This window comes from Lagenorhynchus albirostris, chromosome 9, assembly GCF_949774975.1.
Source record: "Lagenorhynchus albirostris chromosome 9, mLagAlb1.1, whole genome shotgun sequence".
Lineage (NCBI taxonomy): Eukaryota > Metazoa > Chordata > Mammalia > Artiodactyla > Delphinidae > Lagenorhynchus > Lagenorhynchus albirostris.
The window spans coordinates 24,192,827-24,218,910 of NC_083103.1; the positions used below are offsets into that span (position 1 = coordinate 24,192,827).

The 26,084-nt window shown below is 52.4% G+C and overlaps 1 protein-coding gene across 2 annotated transcripts in view; it reads left to right on the forward strand.

Annotated features, from left to right (window-relative positions):
- ABTB2 (ankyrin repeat and BTB domain containing 2) overlaps positions 1 to 26,084 on the forward strand; it is a 182,313-nt gene that overhangs the window by 130,293 nt on the left and 25,936 nt on the right. For both annotated transcript variants that reach the window (XM_060159430.1, XM_060159431.1), the window contains exons 2-3: positions 2,762 to 2,908; positions 9,865 to 10,078. In XM_060159430.1, the coding sequence (XP_060015413.1) occupies positions 2,762 to 2,908; positions 9,865 to 10,078 (361 nt within the window). The remainder of the gene's footprint in view (positions 1 to 2,761; positions 2,909 to 9,864; positions 10,079 to 26,084) is intronic.

The window sequence follows — 26,084 nt, forward strand, 5'->3', positions numbered from 1 at the left end:
CGCCCTAAGCTCTGTAAATTTGGTCCACACGTCCCCAGCGTTGTTTCTGTGGATTAATAATGAAGAGAAGAGGAAGAGCAGGGCCTGAGTTAGACCCGTAGATGCGTAGAAGACCCATCCCTCCCAAACATTTGGGCTGCCCGTGGGTTTGAGCTTGTAGTTCCGGGTGGGGATGGGAGGGTGGTCTTTTGTTTCACTACTTGTTTTAATTCTCAGAGCCAAGCCTCATGCGTTTGGGTCCTCAGCTGTCAGGGAGAGGTTCTGCTTTGGGGATAGGGCTGGGGGCAGGGGGAACCTAGTCATGCCCTCCTCCTTCCACTGGAAACAGAGCTTTGAGGAAGTGCTTTGATGCCCTGCTTTGCCGAACCAGCGCCCAGATCGGGAGTCCGTTGCCGCTGCCATCCTGGAGGGGTCGGAGGGCGATTCAGAGCGGCAGGTCCCAGCCACGCAGCAGGGCAGTGAGGCAGTGCTGGGGAGGGCAGGGAGGCTGGGTCAGGGGAGGGGCAGGCTAGGAGGGCAGGGCTGACCGGCAGCCGAACATAGAGCGTGGCCAAAGAACGCTGCCGGGATCTGGGCAGGAGGAAGGCTGCCATGTGCGTTTGCCCCATAAAAGAGCACACGAGGCCCAGCACTGGGGCTTCCATGGGTGAACCAAGCAGGAATAACACTGAATCGGGACAGCTGTAGGTGAGCTTGGTGGTGTGTTCATTGAATCTGGGCTTACAGAGAGGGGAAGCGTGTACATTCTAGAGCCAGTCAGACCTGGATTTGAATCCTAGCTCTGCCACTTGATAGAGCAAGTTATTCAAACTCTCTGCACATTATCTAAAATGGAGACAGCAGTGCCCACCTTGATGAAAGAATAAATGAGATAGTGTACCTAAAGCCTGCGTTCCCAGCACATAGGAAAAATAATAGCAAGAGCACTTACTCTGAGCCACGCAGCAGTCCACACGTGGACATCTGGCAACTCACGGCCACGCCGTGAGCTAGGTAACTTTTGTTACCTCTAGTTAACACATGAGGAATCTGAGGCGCAGAGAAGTGAAGTAACTTGCCCAAGGTAACACCGCTGGTTTAAGTGACAGAGCTAGAATCATGAGCCCAAATGTTCCAGCTCCAAGGCCCTGTGTTAACCTCTCTGCTGCAGGACCTACGGCTGTTGTCATCCTTGTGACGTTTCCGGGTACAGGATAGGGAAGTCTAGCCTGGATTTGGCCACATCCCAGGGGCTCTTCTGTTATCTCAAGGAATTTTTAAGAGATTTTCCCAAAAGTGACTAAAATAAATTCCTGTGGGTATTTTGCTTTCAAAAAAAAAAAGCTCAAGGGGGTTGGACAAAGAAGCCTTGATCGAAGAAGAGGCAGTTACCAAAAATTGGGAATCTTTGTGGCCACATGCTCTTAAGAACCAACATGTAATTTTAAGCCAGTCTGATTTTGCTTTTCTGGTACTTTCTAAGAAGCCACACAGTGAGTTGGAGAAATTTACAGGCTGTCACCCCCTGGGATTGATTCTGACAGCTCTGCTCCTCTATTGTTGAAGTGCTAATGAAAAACGCTAATTGGCCTTGGCCAGTGGCTGGATGAGTCCCCTTCCTGGAGTGGGGAAAGCAGCATCCTTTTCTCTGTGATTTCTCCTGGTCCTATTCTTGGCTTGAAGAAGGAAGGGGGGGCAGCATGAAGAAGTGGGAGGACTCCAAGGGCGAATCCGCCCTTTGGGTGGGCAGGGTGAACGGTTTACATCTGACGCCCCATCCACTGAGCTCCGTGAAGACAAAGCCAGGTCTCTTTGTCACCCCGGAATCCTAAAGGCAGCAGAATCCCTGGGCCGAGTGAGGCACTTTGGATATTCAGCAAGTGAAGCAGGGAAGGAATGAATGAATGCGTATATGGCCCACCAGCCTCTGGAGGCCAGTTCCTCGTGCCGCTCCAAGAAAGGATGGTCTCCACTTGCTTTAAACCACGTCTACAGGTGGGCCGCCCTCATCCTGGTTCTTGCAGCACCGTCCACAGTGAAAAGTCAGCTGTCCTAAGTGGAGCCTTGCAATTTGCCCACCACCCGCACTCGACCATACAGGGAGCAGAGCTGTGGCCTTTGAGCTTTGCTTCCATCCTCAGGTGACTTGTTGATAAAAGGCATTTTCACATATTGACATATAGGGAAGTCATTCTGGCTTATACATGAGTTAACTTGAGTTTTATGCTAACTAAAATAGCCTGTTTGTGGCCTATCAAACATACATTGTACGTCCGCTTTAATTATTAAAGAAAAGGGCACATTGACCAGAAGTAAATAACGTCTAGGTTAAAAATAAAGATTAAATGCCCCTCTTCCTGGGATGCCAATGCTGGTCCTCTTTGGATGATAAGACTCCCTTCCCACACTTTGTTGTAAAGCAGAAACTAACACACCATTGTAAAGCAATTATACTCCAATAAAGATGTTAAAAAAAAAAAAAAAAGACTCCCTTCCCAGGTGCTAAGGCATACCGACTTGCTATGTACGTGCTGGTCTGTTCTTTTTTTTTTTTTTCTAACCTTGAAGAAATGTAACCCAGACTTGTTTAATATTCTTTGTTCTGACAAGATATAAAACTGTGCTGAAAACACTGCTTCTCCAGAGAGGCTTCTCGGAGTAACCTAGACAGTGGGCTTCTGGGCTAGTCCTCAGTTTGGCTCAAATGAAACTCTTTGCTATTCTTACTATTGATTGTTTATTGATTATTTTCATTGACACTGTCCACCATGTTTCCCCACAGGTGTCCTCTCCCTCCCTGCGTACTTCAGTCCCTACAACGGCGGGTCCCTGGGCCACGACGAGCGTGCCGATGCCTACGCACAGCTGGAGCTCCGGACCCTGGAGCAGTCCCTCCTGGCCACCTGTGTGGGGAGCATCTCGGAGCTGAGTAAGTGGGGCACCCACGGTCTGCTGGCTCCAAGGGAGAGGCGGGGAAGAGCCCACCTTCCGGGTCCTGGCTTCCTCCTTCTCCTCCACGCTTCTTGCCTTCTCTGAAAGCGAGAGGTTGTAAACTGGTGGCCCACAGACATGTGCGCTTTAGTTGGCAGGTGCATTTAATCACATCCAAATTTGGATCTCTCGTTTCTCTAGAGAAATCAGACGATCTGGCCCTGCTGGGCCCCATTCCTGCATGGCAGCGATCGGGGGAGCTGAGTGGCAGCTAAGGCGACAGAAGGCATTCCCTACATTGCCACGTGCCTCGGTCGCTCGTAGCTGGCCTGTCTTATTTATTTATTTTACCTGCCTGGCCCCAAGGGCTCTGAATTTACAAGCAGTATTTGAAAGAAAGCACCTCTCGAAACCTCGTCACAGAAAAAGAAAGAAAAAAGCTGAGCTTCTCTGGCTGGAGGAGGAGCTGACCAGTGGTCTCAGCCCTGCGGTGCCCTGGGCATCCCCCAGGACCTCAGGGCTCTCTGGGACACAGCGGGAAACCCCTGGGTCTAGGTCATTACAGTCGGCAGCTCTTTCAGAAGATCGTGTTAGGAGGCATGAGATCCCCGTGTCTCCCGATCTCTCCCTCTCATTATCCCAACTATTTGAGAAATCAAACTGCATGCTCCTCCCGGGGTCATGAGACCACCCAGCGGAGGGCGGGGACACATGCCAAGGGTCGTATAGCACACAGTGTGGAAACAGATGGAGTTTCACTCTGCTCCAGCCTTTTCCACTTGTGATTTCTTTGAGGTTTCTGGCCCCTGAATAGTGAATGGCAGGCCGTTCTGTTTCTTTAGGACACAGCTTCCTCCCTTTCCCCCCCCACCCCCTTCCTTCCCTTCCCAGGACAGGAAGTGAAGGTGCCTGATTCAAGGTCACAGAGCAGATTGGTAATAAGGCTGGGACAGAAAGGACTTTGAGCTCTCTGTCTCCTCGGGGCATTCCAGCATGGCCACCTGGGTCCCCTGCCTCTTGAGGACCCTGCAGGAAGTGGGCTTGGGTGTATGGCTTGATCCCCACCCTGAGGAATGTCTCCTGGACGGTGGGCTGTCTTTGGGGCTATGCGCAGTCTGTTTGGTGAACTCTCTTGGCCTGAGAACAGTGAGGGACACACTTAGGCCTCAGTCCACTGGAGAACACCTTGATTTTGTTTTGCATTTTGAACATTAAGTGAGCACTTACTATGTGCAAGACACTATATGAAATGCCTTCATCACATGATCTCATTTACTGTGCAGAACGACTCAACAAGGTAGTCCTGATGAGGGAACCGAAGCTTAGAGAAGAAAAGTCATTTTCCCCCAGTCAGGTTGCAGATAAGAATCAGAAAGGGGACTTGACTCCTGCTGTGTCTGACTTTAGCAAAGCTCTAAATTACTTAGGGCTAGGGGCTTCGTAGACGTGACTAGCAGCCCAGCCACCAGCATCTCAGGGCAGCTGAGGTCAAGATCGGTATCTGGGGACTTCACTGCTGACACAGTGGTTAAGAATCCACCTACCAGGGGCTTCCCTGGTGGTGCAGTGGTTGAGAATCTGCCTGCCAATGCAGGGGACACGGGTTCGAGCCCTGGTCTGGGAAGATCCCACATGCTGCAGAGCAGCTGGGCCCGTGAGCCACAACTACTGAGCCTGTGCGTCTGGAACTTGTGCTCCGCAACGAGAGGCCGCGATAGCGAGAGGCCCGCGCACCACGATGAAGAGTGGCCCCCGCTCGCCGCAACTAGAGAAAGCCCATGCACAGAAACGAAGACCCAACACAGCCAAAAATAAATAAATAAATAAACAAATAAATAAAATTTTTAAAAAAATAAAGAATCCGCCTATCAATGCAGGGTACACGGGGTTTGAGCCCTGGTCCAGGAAGATCCCACATGCCGCAGAGCAACTAAGCCCGTGTGCCACAACTACTGAGCCTGCGCTCTAGAGCCCGCGAGCCACAACTATTGAGCCCGTGCACCACAACTACTGAAGCCCACACATCTAGAGCCCGTGCTCTGCAACAAGAGAAGCCACCACAATGAGAAGCCCGCGCACTGCAACGAAGAGTAGCCCTCACTCGCCGCAGCTAGAGAAAGCCCGTGTGCAGCAACGAAGACCCATTGCAGCCATACATACATACATAAGATCGGAATCTGATCTTGACTTTTATCGTAGAGCCTTTTGTTGTAGTGGTCTCTGTGCCCATTACAATCCACAGTCAGGCACAAGACGAGCATTCAGAAACTTCCCTCAGGGGAAGGGCTTGTCCTTACCATTCAGCCCAGGGACCAAGTCCAATCAGTTCTACCTTCTAAAACTATCCCAAGTTTAAGTTTGCCCCTGTCACCACTTCCAGGGCTGCCAACTCGGGCCAAACCAGGGATATTTAAAACCCAAATTGTATTATGTCACTCATCTGCTCAATGTCCTCTCAGTTACCCCCACGGCTTCCCAGCACACTCAGTGAAGTCCAGGGTTGGACATATGATCTGCCTTCCTCGTCTTCTGTTCTTCTCTTGTTGACTGTGCTCCAGCCATCCTGGCCTCCTGGCCTCCTGGCTTCCTGGCTAAGATCCTCCCACCCCAGGGCCTTCGAACTAGCTGTTCCTCTGCCTATGACCTTTTCCTCCAGTTATCCAAATATGGCACGTTCTTAATCTCTGCCCAATAACACTTACTAGACAGGCCTTCCCTGAGCACCCCGCAGAGGTTAAGGGTCCCACCCTCGTTCTCTGTCTCCCATCTTATGGCTTTGGTTTATTCAAGGCACTAATGGACACTTGGCATTGATTATATATTTACTTGTGAATAGTTGGTCATCTTTCTCATGTGATTAGAACTTCCGCTTCATGAGAATGGAGACTTTCTCTGTTGTATCCCCTGGTGTACGTATCGCTAGTGATGAGAACAGAACCTGAGCTGTGTATTGCGGGGTGTGTGTGTGTGAGAGAATAAGTTCTCTATCGTCCAGTTTTTGCCTCCTAAAACCCACCTAGGATTGGTCCCCATCCTGGCTCAGCCACTCCTCAGACCAAAGGGAAGAAGGATCCCCAGAGCATCTTTCACAGACAACCAAGCAGGCTGTGTCACGCGCCGAGATGCCCGAGCTCCCTCGCTCTGAAACCAGGGTTTCTGCTAATCGTTGTGAAGGAGGGAGGAGGTGAAGGTGGAAGCAGATACTGCAGTTTTTCTCTTCAAGACTAAAGAGCTTAATGAAGCGAGTGATACTTGGCGCTGAGCACCTCGTACCTTAGAGTTTAGCCCGGCTTTAACATCCGCTCTCTCCCTGCACCTGGCCAGGACCAGCCTGCCAGGTAGGTCAGGAAGTCTCATTCTTGTATCAGGTCCATCTGCATAGGGAGCTCGGGCACTTGTATTTTCCTGTGTCCCTCTCTACCTATGAGAAGGTAAATGGAAGGGAATAAGAAATAAACAAAACACTTCTTTTCAAAGGGAGCCAGATGGTGTGGGCCTCATTTTGGAGACAGTGCTGAATCCCAGGCCCTCCCACTCTCTTTTTATTCGATGGCTCCTGATGCAGGTTGGACAGACCAGAGGGAAGCCGTAGCACCTCTGCTCAGGGCTCTCATGATGAACAAGCAGGGAGGGCTTGTTTCTCCATACTTGTGGATGTTTCTGGACTTCAGACTGAGGTCTCATCAAGCTGAGGGTCAATTGATTCTCAAGTACAAGGATGTCTCAGAAGCAGCTCTGAGGAGTGCCCAGCTGTACCAAACCCAGAGCACAGCCCCGTTGGGCCACAGCTTCTGAAACTCACTGTGGTAGCAGGTCAGGGATGGTATCCCCCCAGCTTTGTTGCAAACTGAAACTTTTATAAAATACAATAAAAAGGAACGTTTAGAAATATGAAATAAAGCACAGGTAAGATGCAAGCCATTTTATTTTATTAATTCGATTACGTAGGCATAAAATCACTCTGTCGGATTGCTCTGGAAGTTTTTTTAAGCTCACTCTCAGTTTCTGAAATGAACTTCCGAACCAGTAACCAGTTTGCACACCTGTCCCAGTTCACAGACCTGTCGCAGTTTGCAGACCACACTTCAAGCAGCAGTGTTGCATTGGTCGAGAACATGCGTTTGGGACACAGGGACCCCAGTTCAAGTCCTGCTTGCGCCACTGGACAAATCACTTAACTTGTGTAGCCTGTGTCCTCATCTGTAAAATGGAAATGCTTCCCTTATGGGGTGGCTGTAAAGAGATTTTTTTTAGAGATTTTGTCTTATCTTTTCATGTCTATCTTGAAGCCTAGAAAATAGAAGGCGTCAGGGAGGAAAATCCCTCTGGGAGAACATCCAAAACAAGTGGCTGTCTTTGCCCGTAACCTGGACTTGCAGCGCAGCTTAAGTTTTTTAGACGCCCGATCAGAGTTGTCTGCAGGCATCTGTCTCTTTGGTCTTTGAGAGACACCGAAGCCCGAAGCTGGGCCTGGAGCAAAGTGTCCGGGGACTCCATCTCCAGTCACCATTCTGCTGCCTTCATGGCTTCCCGAACCTTCGGAAGGCCTCTCTGTTCCTGGCTTCCCTTTTCGGGAGCTGTTAGGAGGTATTCCTATTCCTTCCTCGATTTTTTTGCCTGCATCCTGGCTGGAAACGTGCTGCCAAGGGTTCTACACCAGGAACAACGAAACCATCTTAAACGTAATTAATGGTAATGACTTCTACCTTGTCGAGTCTTTGAAATGATATTTCAACAAGATTCTTCGATGCTATCGGGGACTCTTTGAACTCTCCTCCTTGTGGTCCTGTGGTCATGCCAACAGTTATGACATTTAGACCTGGAGAAACGGGAGCCAGATTTCAACTTATTGCAGCCAACTTAGCTCTACAACTAGCTGCTGGGAGACGGCTTGGCCTGGGCTTGTTGATGCCAGTTTCTACTACCCAGGAGCCCGAGGGCAGGGCTGGACTCCTCCTGTCCTGGGAAATGCGAGGCAGTGCTTGACTGCAGGCAGAGGTCCCGGAAGGAAGAGTACCACGAGGTGGCCTGTAGGATAGAGGATTAATAACAAAAGACAGTAACAATAATGGTGATATATTTAACTTTACCAGGCACTTACTCTGTGCCAAGCATGATGTTAAGTGCTTTATGTTTGTTATTTATTTGAATCCTCAGGATTTTTAGGTTAGAAACGATTATTTCCATTTTACAGATAAGGAAACCAAGGCTTTGTTAAGTAACTTACTACGTAAAGCACACAGGATAGAAATAGCAGAGCCCTGATTGGAAGCCAGGCAAGTCTTAATCCAGAATCTATGCGCTCATCCGCTTACCTGGTGATTCTCAAACCTGACTGGAGGTCAGATTCACTGAGGGAACTGTTACAAAATACAGACGCCTGGGTCCTGCCCCAGGCCAATTAAATTAGAGTTTGGGGGATGGGAACCAGGCATCAGGAACTCAGTGCCCTCAGCCCTCCTGGCCCCGGGGTCTGGCAGCAGGCACCCGGGCAGCTGAGCTACAACTGCGGGATGAGCAGAGTCCGCTTTGTAGAGAGGAGTGAGGACCTGGGGGTGGCATGGAGGGCTCTTTCCCAGTGGAGATCTCCAATTCCAGGGCTGTCATTGTCCCTGCTTGGAAACAAGCGTTGCCGCTGTGGCTGTCATGGGAGAACCTGGCAGCTAACGAGCTCAAGTCAGGCCCCACCAGAAGTTGTATCTTAAATGAAATGAATGTGTAAGGCTACTTTTTCATCCTCCAAGTGTTTGCTGAGCACCCGTTGTGCCGTAGAAGCTGTGCAGGGCTCCGGGGACACATGGTATAGAGTCCCAGACCCAGAGGCTCTGTAGGGGAGGTTCACGGAATAAGTGAATGAATTGGTCCTGTTGAACGTTGAACAACACTTCACCTGCCATATGTTTCTCCCTCCTTGAGCTCAGCCTCTTTCAGAGGCTTTCTCTCCAAGGGGTTATCTGTAAGGGGCAAGCTGACCCACAGGGGACGCCCCCCTGAGTTCTCAGGCCTGAGAAGAATGGAAGGCGCCACTTTTCCTAGCAAGAGGGGCCCGCAGGTGCCTGGGGCCATTTCACCCGTCCTTTCTCAGCATTGTGGCCTCACACAATGATGGGACGTTTCCTGTCCTGGGCTGGTGGGGAATTGAAAAGACTCAACTGGGGAAGAAACACGGCACAGGATATGGGGACCTGAGGACCCTGCAGACTTCATCAGCGCAGGCCACGGCCTGGGTCCCAGTTCAGTTCATGGACTTTGGAGTCACACAGGCCTGGATTCAAATCTAGACTCTACCGTTTACTGGGCACCGCGGCATCGCTGTGACCAGGGAAATGCATGGTGTCAGTAAATGTTTGCTTACTGGATAAGCCTCAGTTTCTTCGTCTGCAAAATGGGGATCCTACTCGGGCCCCAGCCTTGTAAGGATCAGATTAAATTCTATTTCTAGAAAATTGAACACTCAGCACATAATAAGCATAATGGATGGTGGTGGGAGTTTTCCTTGAGGCCGTGGAGAGGGAGGTCCCTTTTCTGCAGAAGTACCTGGACTTTGCACCAGACAGCACGGGGGAGAATCACCACGCAGCCTAGCACAGGAATTGGAGGTTGGGAAAAGAAGCCCAGGGAGATTCCTGTGGTGAGAGCTGGGAGAAGGGCCATGGGGTGATGGAGGGAGTGGGGCTGTTGGAAAAGAAACCATATTAGCGTAAGTTCTGGTGGGGCCGGGCCCCTACCAAGCGTTTCGTTCAACTGTTAAGGCAGGACTGGAAGTGAAAGGGAATCTAAATTGCTATCATGCGTCTGGGTGACAGTTTCCACCTCCACCTGCCGCTTCTGGGTAAACAGTAATTAGGCATGCTGGCTTAGCTGCTCCTCTAGCTGGCAGGATCCTTGGGAGAATGTGGGCTGTGAACTCAGACTTTTCCTTTTTCTCTCCCTCTCGCCTGCCCTCGTCACCAGGTGACCTGGTCTCCCGCGCCATGCACCACATGCAGGGGCGTCGCCCGCTGGGTCCTGGCTCCAGCCCCGCCCGCCAGGCCCGTCAGCCACCCCAGCCCATCACCTGGTCCCCTGACGCCCTCCACACGCTCTACTACTTCCTGCGGTGTCCACAGATGGAGTCCATGGAGAACCCCAACCTGGACCCCCCGAGGATGGCCCTGAACAACGAACGGTAGGGATCTGCCTTGGGCTGCACACCTGGTGGGCCGTGCGACCCAATGTGTGTTGACTGACCGAGTGACCGATGAGGTGGAAAAAGAGCCCTGGCCCCGGCCTGTGTGCCTGTGAGGAGGCGGCCTGACACGGGCGACGGCTGCGAATTCAGACGGATGAAGGCCTGTCCCTGGGGTGCAGCAGGATTTGTTCACCCCGGGCTGTTGTAGGGTGGGGTCGTTGAGTCTCAGAAGGTGGGCCTTGGCCTCTGTCTCACAGCTCTAGCATTTGCTACCTGGGCTCTTGGAAATTTCAGTTGCCTCTTTTATAAAATGAGGTATTCGCACCTACCTAGAAAGGTGGCAGTAAGAATCGAGTGAGCTAGTGCTCTCAGAAAAAGCACTTAGGACAATGTCTGGGTGGTAACTGGCCCTCCATCAGTGGTGGCTGTCACCTCTTTTGATGATGATGATATCACCGTTATCATCATTCTTAGGCACATTTTGCCCTGTTCTCTCGTTTTATAGATGGGAACGTCATGGCTCTGGCAGGTTATTTGATCTCCAGCAGGTTAGTGGATAAAGAGCCCCAGGGTCTAGGCCTGCTGGCCCCCTGTCTAGTGCTGTCCACGGGGTCCCAGCCCTTTCCCAACTGGGGAAAGAGCTGCTAAGGACAGGTATACAGGTTGTACACTGCACGAGGGGACGCAGTGAGGGGCATGAGTGGGGGACACACATGGAGCCATGTCAGCCTGAGGACAGGGTGCCCATTCTAATTGGTCTACTCAGAGGGCCACCTTTTTTTCAATTTTCTGCCCAGAGGAGATGTTTTTTTATAATTTGTCCAGTATATATGCTAACAGGAGCTTTACCTGGAGGCCACCACATGGCCGCCCAAGGCAGGGTCTGTCCACGGGCTCGACTCATGGACAGGGGTCGAGGGTTGTGTAATTGAAGGTCCAGGGAGTGGGAGAGACTCGCCTCCAGTTTAGGCAGCCCTGGGTGCATACATTCCACCTCACAGCAGGGCCCAGGAGAGGGGGAGAGCAGCCCAGGGTCTCTGTGCCCCGTCACAGAGGAGGGAGATCTGAGACCTTGATCCAGAGAGTGCCACTGCTTTCCCAGCGCCCCCGCCGCCCATTGTCTTCGGGAGGCATTGGGTCTCAGTGGTGTGGTCCTCACAGCCAGGCCCACCTCTCCAGGGCCTCCACAGTCACAAAAGATCAAGATGCGAGGGTAGATCCCACACCAGCTCATTTAAAAACAGCCGTAGTGAAAACACTGGCAATCCTGTGGGCATACGGCAAATGCTGGGAGCAGAGGATGCAGAGGCTCAGCAGTCAGGTGGCCTGGGCACGCACAGCAACTCTGACATTCAAGAACCTTGAGACCTTTGTGCAAGGTTCCAAATCTCCCTGAGCCTCAGCTTCCTCCGCTATAAACATGGGGCAGTAATGAAGCAGTTTTAAGGATTCGATGATGATCAGCGATGTTTATAGGGCCTTTGCCACGTGCCAGGCACCGTGCTGAGCACTTTACATGTGGGCACACACTTCCAGGAAATAGGTGCTCTTCACAGCCCCATTTTACAGATGGGTAAGTGGAGGCACAGAGAGATTCAGTAACTTGCCAAGGCCACATAGACTCTGCTCGTAACCTCTGTACCATACCGTCTGTCATTACAAGAGACATGAAGCAATAGTGGCCCAGTCCACACACACAGTAGATTCCCCGTAAATGCTACCGCTGCTGTTATTATCACCGGTGTCATTATTAGACCATCGTTGTCTCATTTCTTGGGGAGCTGGACAGTGAATGCAGGTGGGGCCTGACACGGAGCAAGAAGGCAGCAGGTGGAGGCCCCGGGTTTCCTGAAGGAAGCATCCAGCAGGGAGATGGGGCCAGAGCACAGGCTCTACGCCCCAGCTGTTTCTGCTTTGTGGAGAAATTGTTGTGGTTGCCAGAGCTGGCTGGGAGGGAGAGAGGGCCAAGAAAACATCTGGAGGGGGTGGGGATGGGGAGGGGAGGTTTGCTCGTTAGTGGTGAGGTCCCCAAGGGTGCTAGACTGAGCCTGAGTCTGGGTCACCCAAGCAAAGGTGGCTGGGAAAGGAGGACAAGGAACCTTCCTGGGACCTGCTGCCCCAGGCTGGGCTGCTTGGCCCTCCGGCTGCGACCGTGGCTACTGGCTGTGGTGCTGGCCAGGGAGCTGCTCTTCTGTGGACGCTGTGCCCAGAACCCCTTGGATGTCTTTGTGGCCACCCTCTGGCTTTCCTCCTGGGGGGATTCCCAGCCCCTGACGCTCTAAAACATGACATCAGGGTTTCTGTGCTACATGAGCTGCTTGTCTGTGTGACTGCGATGGCTGAGCTTGAGTGACAACATACACATGAGGACGTGTTTAGGTGTCTCCTTATTTACAAACCACACTGTCTGTGGCACGAAGAAGTCGGTTGCAAAAGCATTTTTCCGTGAATCGTTTCAAGTGAGTGTCAGACATGTGGAAAATTGGAACCACCATCAGGAAAAAAGAATCCCAAAAATTCAGATTTGGGCACTAAAAGGACACCTTAAAAATAGGGGGACAGACAGCCCGGCAGCTCTCTGGTGGCCCGGTTCCTGGCTGCAGGGTGGGGCCTGCCGTGCTTGGATGCACTCTGACAGGGCAGGCCCTGCAGGACTTCGAGAGCCTGGCTGGCCTTTCCTTTGCAAGCTGGGACGCATGTCCCCACGAGGCACTGCCACTCCAATACCCTCAGCAGAGCCCTTCTCTCCTGTGCACCAAGGAGCCGGCATTTGCTAGGGCTCCAGGGTGACAAAGCTTTGCTTTTGTGAGTCTGGGGATGTCTGTCTGTCTCTTTCTCTCCCCTCCCCCACTTCATTCCCTTGAAGTTCCTCCCTCTGTCCCATGTCTGGGACATGGGGGTCAGGTCCCCCAAGCAGAATTGGACAGAACCTCTGATTTCAGGTATGATGGTGGGTTTGTAGCCTGGAGGCTTTCCGCTTGGGGATTCGATGGTTCGGGGATGTCTGGACCTGTGGGGATTAAGGGACCTCTTCCACCGCCTCGGCTACCTGGGCTCCGGAGCTCAGTTTGGCTGCTTGGGTTTGGCCCGTGGCACCACTGACGGTGCCTCTCCAGTCTGTGCTTATAGATTTCCGCTTTGAAGAAAGTACCCTTCTTCCCTCCCACGGGGGTTGTGTGTGACCACAAGTGTGCTGACAGGGCAGGCGGGACATGCCTTCAACCCTCTGTGTGAAGCTCATCCTGCTACGCCGTGAGCTGCGTCTGCGCTGGTCAGCGGGGGCCTCAGTATCTCTCCGTGAGGACCGTTCTCCCCAGGGCCTCCTGCTCTGGGTTTGGAGGGAGAAGGGAGTTGTAGAAGCAGCGGGAGCTTTGCGAGGCACGAGAAGGCAGTCGAACGTGCTTCTGCAGCGAGCGAACGTGCTTCTGCAGCGAGCCGGGCAGCAGCACAGCTTCAAGCAGGGACCTGGGCTCCGATCCAGCCTCCCGCACAGGCCCCTCCACGCCTCAGGCTCCTCATATGCTAAACAGGGCTGAGTGACCCATCAGGGAGGGCGAGTGAGATGCCACATGTGAAAAGACCCAGCTTTTCCTTTTAAAGGGCAGCTCTCCGACTTCTGTTTCTTTTGTGCTCCACAGCGAATCAGCAAGGTGTGTGTTAGCATCACCTGCCTTTTACAGACGAGGGCGCGGGGCCAGGGGGTACCTAGCTGCTGAGTATCTGGGCAAGGATTCGAATCAGGTCTCTCTGACCTGAAAGCCCTCGCCCTTCGCCATGCCAGGCTACAGCTTTCCCACCCAGCTGCTGAGGCCCAGTCCTAAAGCGCTGAGATAATCTGGGTGGGTGATGGCCCTTGGGGCCACTTTCTCTGGGGCCATTCCAGCCCCACCTGCCTCTCCTCTGTCCTGGGAGAGCCCCGCAGCTTGAGCCTCCCTGCACCCTCCCAGGATCCCTTTCTTGCTGGCAGCTTTGCATCACAGGCACCAGCAGGATCTCAAACACAGGATTAGTCACAGCTGCCCCCCTGCAGGGCATGTCATCACCCAGGACTGAGCTCAGAAAGTGAAAGAACTTGCTGTCAGAGATCCAGGGTTACCCAGGGAGATGGGGGGAGCCTCTTCCCCCATGGTCTGGAGGAGAATGGACAGCCACATCTGGCTAAATGTGGTCCTTGCTCGTCATGCCTGGAGGCAGAGGGATGGGTAGCTGAAATAGCATCCGGGCAGAGGACATCGTCCTCCTGGGAATGACGGGTTTGGGGAAGTGGGGAGGAAGGCCGTGTAGACATGCCGGAGCAGAGGGAGGTCTGCCGGCTTGCCAGCAAATTGCTGGAGGAGAACATCATCCCACAGAGCACACGGAGGGAGACAGATGCAGCTAGAGACGCAGAGGGGGCTGAGATAGAAGGGTGATCTGATTTTCTGCCTCAGAACCTCAGGAGCTGGGGTGCTCAGACTCACCGAACGGTGCTGCCAGCAGCAGCAGAGAAGCCAGATCCTTGAGGAATATCTGGGAATACTGGAAACAAAGGTGGGCTCCTTTTCCACAAACCAGCCCATCTGCTTAACTTCAAGCCTGGGCCCCCTTGCTTCCCTCTCCCCGGCCCTGCACAGTGCCCCGTCATGGAGGGAAGCTCGGTCCGAGGGCTGGGGGCCTGCTGGTGTTCAGAACGCTGAGCCAGGAAGAGCGTCTGACTTGGGATGGAACCTGGAAACATCTGGTGTTCTGTTTCTCAGCCAGCAGAGCATGATCTGAGGGGAAAACTGCGATTCAAGGACGCGCATTTGAGATCAGACTCATCACTCTCTTATTTTAGATCCTTCAAGCTGTCACTTAGTCTCTCCAGAGCCCAGGTTCTGTGGACAACTAACATTTAGTCTTCACAACCACCCGTAAGGCGAGCGCTGATGAGTTAATGTAGGTAGCACTTTTAGAATGGTACCTGGACACAGTAAGTGCTCAGTATTAGCTACTGTGATGATTAGTATCAGGCAGAAGGAATAGCATATGCCGAGACCACGTGGCAAGAGAGAGTGTGGGACCTGGAGGAGAGAGAAAGGAGCAGTGTGAGAATAAGGAAACACGGTCCAGAACGATGCCCGGGGGAGCTGGGGCCTCCAGGGCCAAGACAAGGGGAGGGCTGAGCTTGAAGCCTAGGACAGGGGTCCCCAACCCCCAGGCCGCGGACTGGTACCGCTCCGCGGCCTGTTAGGAACCTGGCCGCACAGCAGGAGGTGAGTGGCGGGCAAGTGAGCAAAGCTTCATCTGCCATTCCCCGTCGCTTCCCATCACTCGCATTACCGCCTGAACCATCCCCCGCCCCGGCCCCCCCACCTCCATCTGTGGAAAAATTGTCTTCCACGAAACCAGTCCCTGATGCCAAACAGGTTGGGGACCGCTGGCCTGCTCAGTGTTTCTGGCTGATTTTCACTTGCCCTTTCCCCACACATCCCCTCTCAGCACCTGGACCACTCTGAGAATGAAGGCGCTAGGAAGCCCTTCCCGTGCTGCTGCGAGGAGAGGCACTTCTACCAGGATCCACCCTGGAGCAGTCTGGTACATGGTCCTGCACCCTGGGCAGGTTCAGGAGAGACGAGTGGCCCAGAGTGCTGCTTTGATACCTATCAGTCCCCAGTTCCCATGGAGCTGTTTTTGCTCTGAGATCAAAGCCCTTTTCCAGGTGAGGTCCCGGAAGAAGGTGCTGGGTGTCTAGCCCCTCTGTTGGCTGCCCTGATCCATGTCATCCTGGCCGAGAGGGTTCCTGCAAGGACGTGGACAGAATTCAGAAAAACTGGAGTTGGCAAAGGTGCCAGCCCGTAGGGGTCCTACCCACTCCACCTGAAGTCCATACCACGACCTCGGGTACTGCCCAAGGGTCAGAGGGTTCCACCAGCCTCTTGGGTCATCCCGGAGGTGCCCTCTCTGCTACCTTCTAGCAGTGGGACACATCAGCCCATCTTTCTAGGCCTCAGTTTCCTCAGCGGTAAAACAGTGAAGACAATAAGATGCTACTCGGGTTAAATGAGATAATGCGGTAAAACACTCAGCTCAGTGCCTGGCACCTAAAAGTACTCATAAATCGTGGCTGTCATGCCCCAGCCCCGCCCCCTGCTCCCCTCGTTACTAAAATGGTCATAAACATGCTTAGGTGACAGTTGGCGCCGAGAACAGTCTTTCTTCATTGACGTAGGCTGATGTTTCTTTTTTTCTTTTTTTTCACATCTTTATTGGAGTATAATTGCTTTACAATGGTGTGTTAGTTTCTGCTTTATAACAAAGTGAATCAGTTATACATATACATATGTTCCCATATCTCTTCCCTCTTGTGTCTCCCTCCCTCCCACCCTCCCTATCCCACCCCTCTAGGTGGTCACAAAGCACCGAGCCGATCTCCCTGTGCTATGTGACTGCTTCCCACTAGCTATCTATTTTACGTTTGGTAGTGTATATATGTCCATGCCACTCTCTCACTTTGTCATAGCTTACCCTTCCCCCTCCCCATATCCTCAAGTCCATTCTCTAGTAGGTCTGTGTCTTTATTCCTGTCTTACCCCTAGGTTCTTCATGACATTTTTTTTCTTAAATTCCATATATATGTGTTAGCATACAGTATTTGTCTTTCTCTTTCTGACTTACTTCACTCTGTATGACAGACTCTAGGTCTATCCACCTCATTACAAATAGCTCAATTTCGTTTCTTTTTATGGCTGAGTAATATTCTGTTGTATATATGTGCCACATCTTCTTTATCCATTCATCCGATGATGGACACTTAGGTTGTTTCCATCTCCTGGCTATTGTAAGTAGAGCTGCAATGAACGTTTTGGTACATGACTCTTTTTGAATTATGGTTTTCTCAGGGTATATGCCCAGTAGTGGGATTGCTGGGTCATATGGTAATTCTATTTGTAGTTTTTTAAGGAACCACCATACTGTTCTCCAGATAGTGGCCGTACCAATTCACATTCCCACCAGCAGTGCAAGAGTGTTCCCTTTTCTCCACACCCTCTCCAGCATTTTTCTTTTTTGGCAGTACGCGGGCCTCTCACCGTTGTGGCCTCTCCCGTTGCGGAGCACAGGCTCCAGACGCGCAGGCTCAGCGGCCATGGCTCACGGGCGCAGCCGCTCCGCGGCATGTGGGATCTTCCTGGACCAGGGCACGAACCCGCGTCCCCTGCATCGGCAGGCGGACTCTGAATCACTGCGCCACCAGGGAAGCCCTCCAGCATTTACTGTTTCTAGATTTTTTGATGATGGCCATTCTGACTGGGTTCTCAAGCAGCATCTGGGTTAGTAATACGACTACAGCTAATACAATTACCACTACTACTATTGATATTACCAGTGTAACCAGTGCCACTACCAATAATAATAGTTAATAATGCAACTCCTAATATTATTCCTACTTACAAACACTCCTGCTAATTATAGCTAGCATTATAGAGCACATATTAAGTGACAGATACCATCTTAAGTGCTTCACTAATTACCTCACGTTTCTCACTGGACTTCTGTGGATCAGCAGGGAAGGGATATAAGGGAATTATGGAGGCCTTGTGTGATTGAGTCTCCTGCCTAATAAGAGAGACGAAAACAAGACAGAGGGAGAAAATGAGCACAAACCACCAGACGATGTAAGAAGCAGCTTGGTTGTATGATATGCATTAGGTCAGCCCTCAGGCCCTGACACCGGCCGGGATCCAATCCCAGCTCTGCCATGTACAAGCTGGTGGCCTCGTTCGTTTAGCCTCCATGCCTCAGTTTCTTCTTAACACAGGACTAACAGTGCCAACCTCGTAGGGGTGTCATGGGGATTGAGTTAATATATGTAAAGCACAGTGCCTGGCACACAGTGTGTGTCAGTCATCATCTTCTTCATCCTCATCCTCATAGCCCAGAGGATCTTGGAGAAGACTGGAGTCTTTGGGGAGGTAGTGTCAGAACAGACTGGGGTTTTAACTGGGCCTTAAAGAACAGCCACAGGACACTGGGACAGGTGGGGTGACACTGGCAGCAGAAGTCGCAGAGGGATTTTGTTGCTTCAAAGGGCATATTTCATGACATATTACATGAAATCTACATTTCATGTACATTTTTAAAACACAGAATAGGTTGTGTTGTTTTTTTTTAAATCATCAGTGGTTGTTGTTTATCTAGGCAAATGCTCCTAGGTGGCGCTTGAGTGGTTTTCCCGTGGAGACCTGCATCCTTAGAGGCGCCCATGCGTGAGGGTCAAACCAGCGCCGCCTCCTCCAGCTGTGTGATCCGAACAGGTCTCCTTACCTTCCAAGCCACAGTTTCCTCCTGTGTAGAGGGAAGATCTAAGCAGCGCCTACTTCCTGGGGGCCCCCCAAGTTCTGGGGCAGGGCCCCCAACACACATGAAGTACACAACAAAGAGAGGCCTCTCTTTGTTCCAGTCCAGATGCAGGAGGGGGATGTTTCCCCTCAGATGAGCACTTCACAGAAGTGGGAGGCGCCCGCAGATAGGCTGCGCGTTCAGTCTGAAGAAGTGGGCTCGTTAATCTTCTGCTCGGCTTGCGAAAGTGTTTTCTTATCAAATAATAGAGATGATGGCACTGGTGGCTTTATGCTCCTGACTTGTGGTTCCCTTAAATACCATTTCAAGAAGATTTGCAATGTTAAGCTCTTTTCTCTCTTTCCACTCCCCCCTTTTGTGCATTGAATTTCCATCTGCTTACCCAAAATGGAAGCAAAAGAAGTAAAAATAGCTATCGGGTGAATTAAGTACTTGTTTGCATGTGTTTCCCAGGCTGGTGCATCCAGTGACCTCTGAAGTGACCCGTCTGTGGTCTGCAGTTCACACAGAGAGCTGTCCCTCCCACCCGCAGTCATTCTCCATCCTCTTGTCTGCTTTTTATTTTCTTCCGAACACCCTCCTCTGTCTGAAGTTACCTTGTCTGTGAATTTGTTTACTTCCTTTTCTGCCCCCTCCTCACCCCTCTAGAAGGTAGGCACTGTGGGTCCGGTGTTACCACTGCGACTCCAGCACATAGAACATTCCCTGGCACAGAGTAGGCAGTTAAATACTTCGTTTGGTTAGTGAAATAGGCTATAGAGCCTAAAGGTTGGACTTTTGGAGTCAGAAAGGCCATCTGTGGGGTCTCTGCTCTCTCGTTTACTAGCTATGTAACTATGGGCAAGTTAATTTCTCAGGCCTCAGTTTCCCCAGCTTATAAGGGAAAATGGCTTGATCTACTTACATAGGTTTTTGTAGGGATCAAATGAGGTAATCCATTGACAGGACTTAGCACAGAGTAAGCTCTTCGTATGTGATGGCTGCGATTATCAGTATAATTACTGTTTTCATAAACCTGTGGAGGGACTCAAATAACTAAATCATGTTTAATGCATAAATAACCCAAAACAATGGTGAATTTAAAAATCACATCTACTCAGAGTGCATGTTTTCTTTCCCTCTCATATATACCTCCTTCAGTCGCTGCCCTTAATTCCCTCGTAACCCACCCCTGACTGTAGCCAGAGAACCAGGCAAATGACAGAGAAGATGAGGTAGACCAGATGGTCCTAAGGTTTAATTCAGTGAAGACAGTTTTGAACGGAGATATGTACAGACTTTGGATTTATCGCAACCCACCACCCGAGAATCTCGAAGAACTCTAAAAACTGGATTTCATCCACCCATTGGTTCAAAGACTGAGCAGCAAGTGAAGCACTCTAAAGTTAGTGGTGTAGTCGTGCCCCTGGCCCCTCACTTGCTGGTTTGCCCACAGTGTCTGCACAAGACGGGCTGCCATCGCTGAGTGTTCAGCGTGGGAGTGACATGACCTGATTTATATTTACATGGGTTAGAAGCATCTGGACAAGTCTTTACAGTTTATAAGTCTCTAGCACAACTCTCTAGCAGATCTTCACAAGCTCTCAGAGGAAGCCGTTTCCACTCCCATTTACAGAAGAGCAGACTGAGGCCTTGAGAGGGTAAGAGGGGCACCCAAGATCACAGCTAGGAAGAGACAAATCTGAGCTCAGGCAGGGAGGTCCAAGGATAAGAACGCAGTGAATTCACAGTGTCAGACAGGCGGGTGAGACCTCCCTCCCGCCCCCCCCCCACCCCGGGGGAGAGAGAAAGACCCTGGGAACCGGTCTGCATCAAGCACCTCCTGCCCAGCGTGACTTGGGCTGCTCGCTCTCAACCACTCAGGGCCTCTTCCCCCACAGGCTTGAGTTAGCTGGCTCTGGGTGGTCAGAGAGGGTGGGCATCTGTCCAGCATCCAAGAAGGAGTGAGCCAGGGATGGGGGACAGACGAAGTGGCAGTGCCAGATAACAGGGGCTGGAGAAAGAACAGGATCCCGACCCAGCTGTTGACAAATGCCCCCGGGGCTGCCTGTTGCGTGTGATTTCCTGTCCCATTGTTGCGCCCACGGGTCCCCACAGAAAAGAAGAAGACTGGGAACTGCCAGCCCCAGGGGTGTTTTTGTCGCGGGGCCGCCACAATGCCCTTTGTCTCCCAGAGGGCGCCTGGGTGCTGGGAAGTCCCAACTGAAGGGAATGGAGTTTGCTTTCTTACAGAAGGCGCCTTCCTAGGCTGAGCTGTGGACTTTGCAGACGCCGAGGATGGGCCAGGATAGGAGCTCGGGCGATGTCTGGAGTCCAGCTGGGCTGGTTTCTGGCCTGCTCCTACTTGCCTGCCAGCTGGCTCCCCAGGTTTCCCTCCTCCCTCAAGACCAACTGCCTCTGACAGCCGCTTCCTTTGCTGCTTTAATATTTGAGATTTGGGGGAAGAAAGCTCTTAAGGGGTCCAGAGTGTCCCTTTGGGGCCCAGCCCAGCACCCCGTTCCCTGCTGCCTTCAGGACTGTTGAGGCTATGGGCGCGGAGGCTGGAGTTGGGCAGAGTGGGGCAGCGGGCGCACTGGGGCGACTCTTTTCTCCTTCACGCTCTGCCTCCCAGTTCTCCACCAGCCAGCAGGCTCAGAGCACTTGGCGTATAGCAGTTTGGTCTCGGGAAGGACCTCGGAATCTCTCTTTTTAGAGCCAGACAGATCGCCGTTGGCTAGCTATGTGACCTCAGACGTGTGTCCAAACCTCTCAAAGCCTTGGTTTCCACATTTGTAAAACACCCTTGCAGGGTGGCTGTTAGAGGGTGACGTTTTCAGAATGGCCTCTTACCTGGCACGTAGTAGGCCCTCAGCAAGTCTTAGCAATGTGGTTTTGCTGCTCAGAAGCCAGTGCCAGCGTCCCCCCTGAGGCTGCAGTTGGGCCGTGGGTGCAGAAAGCAGGGTCAAGTGCTGGGAGCCTTTTCCTCTGGCCAGGTCAGAGTGCACCGCCGTCTCCAGCTCAGGTCAAAGCCACTAGCTGCCGGTCGGGAATCTCCCGCCAGGCCTCAAGAGCCCCATGCCTCTACCTCCTCCTGGAAGTTTCTGGAAACTCTTTACCTGACAGTGTGAATGGGTCACCTTTCTGCCTTAGACTGTGGGGGGTGGGGAAGGCGGGTGCTGTGTGACAATACTCAGCTGAATCCGGACAGGAACACCTATTCAGAGACTGTAAATAAATGACCCCACCCCTGGCCCACTGCCCAGCAGCTGCCTGTTGGGTCAATGGAGCAGGAGAGCTAAGCCGTTGGGCCCTCCCAAGCTGACTTGCTGGCAGAGGCCAATCGCTGGTGGCAGTGCCCTCACCATGATTCTGAAAGTGTGTGTTCAAAAGAAGGGGTGTGTGTTTGAACAGGTTGGAGGCCCTTGACTGTCTGGCTTCCACAGGGTGAAAGAGCTGTGGTCTCTTGTCAGCCATCACAGACGCCGAGCCTGGGTGATTCTGAGTCTCTTGCATCTTCGTGCAGCAGTGAGCCCCGAAGGTAAGGTGCAGCCGCGAGGCCAAGGGAGCCACACCCCAGCCACGCGGAGAGAGGGAGGCCTGCTTTCACTGGGCTCCATTCCACTTGTGTGGGTAGCAGCGATGCTCTGGCCTGCTTTGCCAGCTGCCTGCCAGCTAGGCCGCCTGCCGGCCAGGCCGCCACACAGGGGAGCCTTGGCCTGAGAAATGGGCTGGATAGAGGCCCTGGCCCTTGCAGCACTCAGAGCCCTCCCTGCTGTAGGGGAGAGGGTGGAGGGGCGGTGCCCGCATGCAGCCTCCAGTGAAATCTGTACCATCCCACCCACGTAAGAGGCCACCCTGGAGTCAGGCCCAGTTACCAAAGACAGATGGCCGTGTCCCCTCCATCGCGGCTCAGGGCCACATGGACGTCTGCTGAACCACACCTGCCGTCCCCTCCCTGAGACGGCTCCACGTGCCATCCTAGCTGCCCTCCCAGAAACCACCTTAGCCCCCGTCAGCCGAGCTCCCCCAGGAAGCTGTTCCTGGGTAGAAGATTCTCCTGCGGCATGCTTATCTTTTTATCAGGGAAATATTTTCTTTTTTTCTGAAGAGAACCATTTGTTAATACCCAAGACAGCCCAAGCCTCCAAGAATGGAAGACGAAGCACGTCCCCATTTCAGGAGCTCACCTGCCTGACTTAGAGCTCGGGAGCCCTGCAGAGAGTCCTGGAGTAAGAGCGGACCCCTGAGAACATGTTAGCAGCCAGGAGGCTTTGCCTCTAGGAGTGAGAAACGTTCTATGCATTTCTGTTCTTTTTTTTTTGGCCATACCGCGCGGCTTGCAGGATCTTAGTTCCCCAACCAGGGATTGAACCCAGGCCCTCGGCAGTGAGAGCGCAGAGCCCTAACCACTGGACCGCCAGGGAATTCCCTGGGCTATGCATTTCTGAATTCAAAGGTTGAGTTTCTAACATGGGCTTCTGTGCTGGGGGATGGGCAGCATCAGTAAGTAAAACAGTCTCTGCCTTCAGAGAAATTATAGTCCAAGGGGAAAGCAGACACAAAGAATGCGAACAAACAAAATGATACCAAATGCAAAGTGCTGTGAGGGTGCAGTGCTGAGGGCAGAATGGGGACCAGGCTCGGGGCGGGTGGGCAGAGAGGGAGGGCCTCCCACTGCCTGGAGGAGACCCATGAGCCAGGCAAGGTGCCTTACCCCAGTGCCTAATGCCAGGGTGACCAGGTGTTTGTGTTTGCCTGAGACACTTCTCATGTATGCCTGCTGTCCCAGTGTTGTTGGCAGTAGCACTCCTTTTCCCTCTCAGAAGTGGTCTAGTCCCCAGGATGTCCAGGTCCAGAAAAATGGAAAGCCAGGGCCAGCTTACTAAGAAGCTAAGTGGCAGTGGAGTACACTATTTGGGAGCTTGGACATGGGGGGTACCCCGCCTGGGACCACATCCCAGCTCTGCCACTTACTAGGTGCGTGACCTGGAGCACGTTACTTTACCTCTCCAGCCCTCAGTTTCTCCATGCGTACAATGGGGATAATAATAGTACCTGTTTCATAAAGTAGATATGAGGATGAAATAAGTCAGTAGATATAAAGGGCTTAAAACAATGCCACGTGTTTAGCAAATGCTCTGTACACGTTAGTTGTTTGTGTTCCCCAGTTATTCCTGGATGCCCCGGAGCCAGGCCAGGATGCCCCGATTGTTACCCAATTGGCCTCCCATCCCACAGCTCACGTTTAGGTTCCCTGACGGGCAGCCAATGGGAAGAGGCAGGGAAATCGTTCACAGCTAATCATGACTTGGTTCTAATCTAAATTTATATCCATATGCATATCTGAGCAACTGGAGGTTTTCTAGTGCCTCTAATCTGTACCAGATGGGTTTTAATAAGAAAAGTGTATTTCCCAGAAGAAAGTCCTAAGCCCTGCCTCTAACAGAAGTCACCTGACCCCACGTGGAGATTCTGCCAGGGGTCAGCTACAGGGTCTGAGGCAGCGGGGCTGCCGGAGGAGATAGGCCCCGGGGTCAGAAGAGAGATGCCTGCCCGGCTCTGACTCCAAGCTGAGCCAAACCATTCTGGTTTACCAAGCAATTCTAGAAAAAGAATTAGTCCAAGATGTGAACCAGACTAGAATCGCTTCCTTTGTACTGGGAGTGGAATCTGACTTCATTTGGGACAATGTTGGTTTCATTCTCCATGGATGTTTTGGCTTGGTGTTCAGCCGCTGTGGCCCTCCAGAAATCTTGGGGGACCTGTGGTGAGGGCCTCAGAGCTGGCAGAGCAGAGCCGACCTTGACCTTCCTAGAGCAGTCTCTGCTTGAAGAGCTGTCGCTTGATTGGGAAAAGCTTGGCATCTTCTCAGGTTCCTGACGGTGCCGCTTGCCAGCTCCCAGCCCAGGCGGCACAGCAGGGTAGGGCGTGGAAGCGGTGTGCTTCCCAGCAAGGTCCCTGAGAATGATGGATCTGGGGGGAAGGTCACCCCATTCAACGCCAGTGCTCAGCAGTGATTCCCCTGAAGGTGGGGCAGAGTCGGTGCAAGAATTGAGGGCTGAGGGTGGGAGACATTCTGGCTGCCCCCTCCCTTGACCATCACCTGCAGCTGTGTAGCCGGTCCCTGTGAGAATCCTCTCCTAGACTAAGGATGCTAACAGGCAGGGTGGACTCTAAGGCAACATGGGCCTCCCCAGACCCTCCCAGCCAGGCCTGCACCCCAGAGTCCTGTGTCCTCCCAGCCAACAGTGGAAGTTAAGAAACCACTGCCCGGTTTCCCAGGGCTGAGCTCAGGCCGGGTCTCGAGGCCCTGCCCAGCCAGTGGGCACCTCCCAGATCTGCCTGCCTGAGTATTTGAACCCAGTCCTCGTGGGTGGGCGCAGAGAGGACATACCTGCTGGCCCCAGACTTGGCCTGCCAGTTGGGGACAGAGGCACAAGGCCTTCTCACGCCTGGGCTTCCAGTTCCAGGCTTGTGCCCCATCTACCAACCTGACTCTCTCCCTAAGGCCCTGCCCACCTCAAGGAAGAACAGAGCCTGCTTTGAGCTGGAAATTGGAGGCGTTTCCTGTTTCATGTTGTTAAGACACTGCTTATAGGACTGTAATCCCAATCAATCATATGCTTGCTGAGTGGGGCAGAGGTTTTTGTTTTTCCCCAGGCTGTAGGGACCTCTTAAAACCAAGGCCTTAAGAAGTTTATTCTCTTTCACTTTTTTAACAGGCAAAAATGGCTTTTGCAGGCCTGGTCCTATTGAAGGACCTTGTGAGCCCATTGGCTTGCTATTCTCAGGCTCATCTGTATGATTAATTTAAAGAGAGAGGAAGAGAAACTGAGTCATGACACATGGGGCTGGGCCCCCTGTTGCTGCTACAGGGCTCTGTGACCTTGGGTGAGATGCTCGGCCTCCCCGGGTCTCTATTTCCTCCTCTTCACCCCCCTTCCTGTTAAAGACCCGTTTTCTCTGGTGTATTTTACACCTCCCCCCACGTGACATTAGTTGCTATTTTATGCACACAAAGACAAATGCTCCCAGTCGGTGACCCTTTTAAGTGGCTTTGTTTGTCACGGTAGCAGCCTGACCGGATGCGGATGCGCTTGCGTGCGTGCGTGCGTGCGTGCGTGCGTGCGTGTGTGTGTGTGTGTGTGTGTGTGTGGTGTTTCTGAGGTTGGTTAGGCCACCAACGGCATTTAGGGGCGGCAGGTCCCTCACAGTCATCCCTTGCGCACCCTGTCACCACCTTGCATGTTTCTGACCCCATGGCCCCTGGGTCTGTGTTGTCGTTGTCCCTTCCCCTCTTCAAGGTTCTTGACAGCCGAGGCCGAGTGTCTGCACGGCCAGAAACGGTCTCCAGAGCACACTCCACTTAGCGGTTGTGTTTGTTGCTCTGTTTTATGAGTGGGTGGTGGGCAGCTCGCTGGCAGGCTTTTGCAAGCTTTACATGTTTATACTTGCTGGAGGGTTGGAGTGTGTGGAGAGGGAATTGGCTGGACTTGAAGAAGGCTGGAGCTGAGGCATTTAATAGGACCAGATTCCTATAGCCTTTTCTGCTATTATGTATTTTCTCTATCAACAGACACTAAAATGGTAGTAATAGTTAACCTTTACCAAGAACTTACCACGTGCCAGATGCTGTGCTAAGCCCTTTATGTACATAACTTCTGACCGTCTTGTGAGGTGGTCCTGTTATTTATACCCATTTTGC